General features: G+C 40.8%; 1 protein-coding gene across 1 annotated transcript; it reads left to right on the forward strand.

The window, feature by feature from the left end:
- The first annotated feature begins 3,828 nt into the window (after nt 1–3,828).
- Nucleotides 3,829–4,998, forward strand: LOC130507282 (uncharacterized). The gene has a single exon (XM_057001989.1). The coding sequence runs from the start codon at nt 3,829–3,831 to the stop codon at nt 4,996–4,998; it is 1,170 nt and encodes a 389-aa protein (XP_056857969.1).
- The last annotated feature ends 2,631 nt before the right edge of the window (nt 4,999–7,629 follow it).

Raw genomic sequence — 7,629 nt, forward strand, 5'->3', positions numbered from 1 at the left:
ATGGCAATATCTTCATGATTATTATTGATATACCATGGATTTTACCCATTTTTACCCATGGTATATAAATGTTTTAGATACTATTTATATGTATTGGAGTCTATTTAGGGTATTTACAGGTTCAGGGACGATTTGGAGAAATATGGTGATTTTGGTGCCTTTTGGAGTCTTTCGCAGTGCAGAACTGCACAGACACTTCAGATGTTTTGCTCTCGATGGAGATCTTCCCACCGTTGGATTTAGCCCATCTTTTGACACACGATGGAGCTTTGAGTTAGATTTCCAATGCCACCGGTCTGAGGTCAATCCGCATCCTGTAGCATGAGTTATGCCCGTTTTACTGAAGAGTGATCAGTCTGCCTCGCGAGAGGAAGCTGTCGAGAAGAGGATTGTATGTCGATCGATGCAACAGAGTGCATGTCGATCGACAGGGACATCATAACGTGGGCTGAGTATATTTCATGATCTAATGAAGCCCAGGAGTCACCAAAAAGTTACCAAAATACCCTTGACGACCAGAAACCCTATTTATGTTATTTCTAAGCCACTGTTGACGGCTACGCTTTCTACGCTTTCTTTTGATTCATTGTTCTTAGTTTAGGAGAGAAGAGAGGAACTCCTTCAGAGTCCTCTTGGAACTCCTTTGGTTTTTATAACTATTCTATTACAATTTCATCTACTCATCTATGATTTCTGTGACAACTATCATGTCTGAGTAGATCCGCCTGTTAGGTTTAGTGTTCAGATAGGTTATGAGGGATTAGCCCCAAATATAGAATTGCTAAGTTGCGGTATTAATCATTGAGACTGTTCTTAATGCTTGTTCTTGAGTAATTAACCTGAACTTGATCATAGAATCATTAGGCACAAGCGAGAGCTTGGTCTCTTATCTGACTTGTCTTCTCTGATCTAGGATTGCTAGATAACAGCGAGAGCTGGTTTAGAAACCCTAGCGAACATATATTCAACCCGCGCATTAAGCCTACTAGAAGCGCGCCGATCGATATCCCGACAGGTGAATCGATCGATGGAGCGAAAGGTGTATCGATCGATACTCCTATAGAGTCATCGATCGACACTTTCTAATTGATCATCCCGACAGGTGAGATCATTGGATCTAGTAATAGATAACCTATACAACGAGAGTTGATATGTTATTCTTATAGTTGAGTTCTATAATATCATAATTTAGTATCTATATCATTATAATTCCAACCTGAATAGAAATCTTAGATCTAGCTACCATCCTTCCATCAATCAACTCTTAGTTACCTTCTGAACAACTGCCTTGTTCACTTTGCTTTCATTTATTTATTACATTCATATTTACTGCTTTATAACTGTTTGCCTAGTTTAATCTTAATATCTATAGATTAGTGTGTGCCCTATCTCTCTGTGGATTTGATCCCTAAGTACTACAATCGAACCTCTTATTTGAGAGAGTAAGATCACTTGTTAGGGTAATTTGAGTGATATCAAATTTGGCGCCGTTGCCGGGGAGCAAGGATTCGCCATTAGACTTGATAAATAGGTTTATTCTAGGTTTTATTTACTGTTTTAAGTTACTTACTAAATTTTTTGTTTTTTTCTTGTTTTTCAGGTACATGCCAATTAGTACCAGAAGCAGCAAGGGAGAATTGCTTTTCTTCTCAGACCTAGCACGTTTGGAACGCTTGATCCGCAAAGAGAAACTCGCAGCATCGATCGATACCACTTATACATCATCAATCGACACTTGTGAAAGAGAGTCGATCGACACATCATCTGCAACATTGGTCGATACCAATCTGCGAGCAACCATGAGCAAGATACTTGTGCTACAAAGGGATGAGAATGGGGACCTGCATGACCAGGATGGTCATTTGCGTAATGCAGCAGGTCAGAGACTTGATGCTCAGGGGACTGTAATCCCTAACTCCGATATTGATGCTACAGGAGCTGCTATACCTGTAGATGAGAATACTCGACAAAGGACACTGGCTGACTACAACCGTCCAGAGAAATACTATTTCAACAGATCAGCCATTCGTCTACCAGATATCCAGACACAGAATTTCGAACTGAATCCAAAGTACTACACCCTCGTGGCACAGATACCTTACTCTGGATTATCTCACGAGCATCCTATGGACCATCTAGAAAGGTTCGAGGATCTTATTTCTCTTATCTGTATGGATGAAGTCCCTGAGGACTACTTGCTTTGCAAGCTCTTCAAATACTCACTTGTTGGAGAAGCTTTGCATTGGCTTAAGCAGCTACCACCAGGATCTCTTACATCCTCGCCCGACATCCAAAATGCATTCCTGTGTAAATTCTTTGATGAATCACGGACTGAAGAAATAAGAGATAAAATTTGGACATTCTCTCAGGGACCTACAGAAGGCTTCAAAAGCTCTTGGGAGAGGTTCAGGAGTTACCAAAGGGACTGTCCACATCATGGTTTTACGGAGGTTCAGCTGTTGATGAAATTCTGCAATGGTATTGAAGTGCAATATCATGTAATGCTGGACACTGCAAGCAAGGGGAACTTTAGAACAAGGACCCCAGAGGAAGCTCAGAGACTGATTGAGAGCTTGGCGTCCAGCACCAGTGTCAAAAATCTAGATATGCACAGGATAAAATCAGCTGTAAAGGATGACAACAAGATAATTGAGGCTGAGATTGGTTCTGTACATGAAGTCTCATTTGTGGAGCATGCTATATACCAGGATGAGGACCAGTACAATTTAGAAGAGATGAAATTTATGCTAGAGGAGCGCTTGAAAGAACAGCAGGAGATCACTGAGGAGCTTAATCTGCATTTGAATTCTCTCCACAAAGAGGTGAATGGAAAGATAGACATCATCGATACCCGTTTTAAGATGTTGTGCACCCAAGTTTCTCAGATTGAAAAAACTCTGAAAAATGAAATTTTTCTTCAAAGGAACGACACTGTTCACTTTGGTACTGTTCACGCGGGTACTGTTCATCCGAGTACTGTTCATCGAGGTACTGTTCATCCGCATCGATCAATACTGTTCATCCGGTTATTATTCATCCGATTACTGTTCACCCTGGTACTGTTCACGCGAGTACTGTTCATCGAGGTACTGTTCATCCGATATCGATCGACACTGTTCATCCCCGTATCGGTCGACACTGTTCATCACGGTACTGTTCACCGAAATACTGTCCATCGCGACACTGTTCATCGCGGTACTGTTCATCGTGACACTGTTCACCCAAAAACTGTTCATCGGGACACTGTTCATCGTGACACTATTCATCCCGACTGGGAAGAGCAGCAGGTCGATTCCAGATGGGATAATTATTTTTGGAAGTAGTAAAACATGAGAAGTTGAAAGAAGAAGTCTTTTTAGTCGAAAGTTGCATGTTCATTGGTAGCTCGTACTTGTGTCGATCTACACCATCAGATGAACATCGATCGACACCACTTTTAGGGTCATGCAGTACTGTTCAAATTCAGAGCCACTCAGATTTCGCTGCTCAACACCCACATCCTCCCATCCCGTACCATGCTAAAACATATGACGTCGAGCAACACAAACAAAACGGTATTGATCGACCTCCATGGGAAAGCATCGATCGACAGCGGCTCACTACAAATCTAGTGTGTTTACCAGACCCTTATGCCCACGGTTCGAATGCAACTCGCAACCCATCTAAGACGCCAGTTTGCTTAAAGACAATGGAGAAGACCAGACAGCAACCTGCAGATGCACCAGACCAAAAGCAATTGGCTCTAGTTGAAACTTCTTTCGTTGAGAGTGTCGATCGACGACATCACCTGGTATCGATCGACACCAATTGGACGGACATGAACCTGTCATGGAACGGGAAGCAACAAAAGAAGTGATTCAGATTGGGATGAGGTCGAAAGCTAAGAAACTCTATGTTCCCAAACACCTGATGAGAGAAGCTAACAAAGCTGAACTTGATGGATTTCACAAGAGGGTGAAGAGAGTTCCTAAGGGTATGACTTTTGAGGAAGCCTATTATAAGTACAGACTTGGTAATTTTTTCAGAGAGAGCAGAGAGACAGAAAAGGACATGGAGATATTATTCAACAAGGTCTGCCGTAAGCCTAAGAGGACTCTCAAGAAGGAACAATATCCTGGAAAGTTTCTAATTCCATGCTCTATAAATAACCACGATTTGCCAAACGCCCTCTGCGATACTGGATCTGCAGTGAGTATCATGGCTATAGACACTGCTGAAGTATTAGGATTAAAGACGAAACCTTCAAAAGATAGTTTCGCTTTCGTTGATAACTCCAAAGCAAACTCAGCAGGCATGATCAGGAATGTTAAAGTGGAGATAGGAGAATGCACTATTCCTGTGGATTTTCATGTCGTGGAGCTCAAATCAGGCAGGACATCTTCCCTTCTTTTTGGAAAAGCCTTCATGGCTACAGTGGGAGCAGTTTGTGATCTTAAGAAGAATAGGATGTGCCTAACTAATGTTGATGAAAATGTCTTCTATGATCCTGTGGAGAAGAAGAAAAGTGAAGATTTGATTTCATACATAGAGATGTTTGAAGATTCAGCACCTCTAACATATGGAGATCGCGAGTTTGCAAAATCAGGATCAACATCGATCGACATTCAACTTTCAAGATCGGTCGACAATGAGCCTCACGAATCGACCGACACAGAGCCTTTAGAATCGGTCGACAGCATCCAAATTTCAGAACAGAACGAGACTGAAAAGTCTAAGTCTAGGGGAAGACCTAGAAAGAGGAAGAAGAAAATAAAAAGGAATATAAATGCATATTCTCTATCACGGGTCCCTTCTCAGTGTCAGGAGGAAAGTCTTGAGTGTAGAGTGCGCCGCAGAGGAGGTCCAGCTTCATTTGCTAAGGTTAGAGTGCTATCTGATCCAAAACTGAGAGACAAAGGGGAAGCATCTGCAAGAGCTTTCATCAACTGCATCAACCAAATGAGGAAGAGAGACACAGAAACTTGTTTTGGAGCAAGTTCACATCCTCATCCAGATTAAATCAGACCTCCAAAAGTCAAGCTAATGACTAAAAATAAGCGCTGAGTGGGAGGCAACCCACTGTTAGGTTTGTTTTACATTTGGTTTTATTTTCATGTACTACTGATTTTTGTTTTTAGTTATTGCAGGTGAAAAAAAAAAAAGATGAACAGTACGCCCGACACTATAGCGAGGACATCGATCGATACTGTAGCAAGCAAATCGATCGACACTGTAGCAGAGTTACTGTAGCAGAATCACTGTAGCAACGCTACTGTAGCAGAGTCACTGTTCATCCGAAAAAAAAAATATATATATATATAATAATTTGGTTTTATATTTATCCATTACTGTTTGTTTTAGTGTTTTATATAGTTTGGTTTTACAACCTGTCAACTATGTTTGCACTTGCTGAGATTGTTTGAAGGAACCAAAGCTGACCTCCAACCTAATACTGACTTGATTTGCTTGTCTTGGGGCTTGGTATACAAGGGATCGGAATCCTCCTACGAGTCTGGAAGGTAAAAAGTCTGTGTGTTTCTGGTTCCCTTCCTTCTCTCTCTTCGGCATCTCAAAGATCTAAGTTTTATGTTATAAAAGATTGAAATGATTTCTTGAGAGGCAGAGGGGTAGGAGTGTCTCCTGCGACCCCATTATTCTAAATCTCAAGGATGATCACACATTGTGGAAACGAGAGATAGGTAAATTACCTGTGACCCCATTATTCGCTACACTTTGTCAAAATGTATGAGTTACAAATGCAATGTCAATGAGATAGACTAGATGACCTGTGTTGGCATCAAAACCTGTTGAAATTGAAACTAATAAGAGATTCAGAGAAGAGAGATGAGGGGAGAAAGGGATCAGAGAAGACTACCTGGGTGTTCTGAAAAACTTGTTTGAGTTGAATCCATGTGTCCTTTGATCGATACTCCCAAGGTAAAACCTACACTTTTATTTTTATGCAAGAAATGAGGTTAGTAGAGGGGATTGTCAGACAAGATCTGTTAGGTTGTGGAACTAGTGGAACTTGGTTGCTATACTAGGATATTGTATAATGTGCTTCTAAGGTTAGGATGTTTAATGATTTGGTTTGCACTACTAGAGAGATGATGAACTGAGTTTTTAAAATTCTTCGAGTCCCTGCTGTTTTCAAACCTCTTTCAGAGAGACTGTCTGTTGGTTTTGCTTGAGGAAAAGCAAAAGGATAAGTCTGGGGGAGTTGATATACCATGGATTTTACCCATTTTTACCCATGGTATATAAGTGTTTTAGATACTATTTAATATGTATTGGAGTCTATTTAGAGTATTTACAGGTTCAGGAACGATTTGGAAAAATATGGTGATTTTGGTGCCTTTTGGAGTCTTTCGCAGTGCAGAACTGCACAGACGCTTTAGATGTTTAGCTCTCGATGGAGAAATTCCCACCGTTGGATTTAGCCCATCTTTTGACACAAGATGGAGCTTTGAGTTAGCTTTCCAATGCCACCGGTCTGAGGTCAATCCGCATCCTGTAGCATGAGTTATGCCCGTTTTACTGAAGAGTGATCAGTCTGCCTCGCGAGAGGAAGCTGTCGAGAAGAGGATTGTATGTCGATTGATGCAACAGAGTGCATGTCGATCGACAGGGACATCAGAACGTGGGCTGAGTATATTTCATGATCTACTGAAGCCCAGGAGTCACCACAAAGTTACCAAAATACCCTTGACGATCAGAAACCATATTTATGTTAATTCTAAGCCACTGTTGACGGCTACGCTTTCTACGCTTTCTTTTGAGTCATTGTTCTTAGTTTAGGAGAGAAGAGAGGAACTCCTTCAGAGTCCTCTTGGAACTCCTTTGGTTTTTATAACTATTCTATTACAATTTCATCTACTCATCTATGATTTCTGTGACAACTATCATGTCTGAGTAGATCCGCCTGTTAGGTTTAGGGTTCAGATAGGTTATGAGGGATTAGCCTCAAATATAGAATTACTAAGTTGTGGTATTAATCATTGAGACTGTTCTTAATGCTTGTTCTTGAGTAATTAACCTGAACTTGATCATAGAATCATTAGGCACAAGCGAGAGCTTGGTCTCTTATCTGACTTGTCTTCTCTGATCTAGGATTGCTAGATAACAGCGAGAGCTGGTTTAGAAACCCTAGCAAACATATATTCAACCCGCGCATTAAGCCTACTAGAAGCGTGTCGATCGATATCCCGACAGGTGAATCGATCGACGGAGCGAAAGGTGTATCGATCGATACTCCTATAGAGTCATCGATCGACACTTTCTAATTGATCATCCCGACAGGTGAGATCATTGGATCTAGTAATAGATAACCTATACAACGAGAGTTGATATGTTATTCTTATAGTTGAGTTCTATAATATCATAATTTAGTATCTATATCATTATAATTCCAACCTGAATAGAAACCCTAGATCTAGCTACCATCCTTCCATCAAACAACTCTTAGTTACCTTCTGAACAGCTGCCTTGTTCACTTTGCTTTCATTTATTTATTACATTCATATTTACTGCTTTATAACTGTTTGCCTAGTTTAATCTTAATATCTATAGTTTAGTGTGTGCACTAGCTCTCTGTGGATTCGACCCCTAAGTACTACAATCGAACCTCTTATTTGAGAGAGTAAGATCACT

Source organism: Raphanus sativus, unplaced genomic scaffold (assembly GCF_000801105.2).
Source record: "Raphanus sativus cultivar WK10039 unplaced genomic scaffold, ASM80110v3 Scaffold4259, whole genome shotgun sequence".
Classification (NCBI taxonomy): Eukaryota; Viridiplantae; Streptophyta; class Magnoliopsida; order Brassicales; family Brassicaceae; genus Raphanus; species Raphanus sativus.

Bases quoted from the DNA above. Each gene is read 5' to 3' on its own strand.
- LOC130507282 (XM_057001989.1), top strand. From the start codon at position 3,829: ATGGAACGGGAAGCAACAAAAGAAGTGATTCAGATTGGGATGAGGTCG.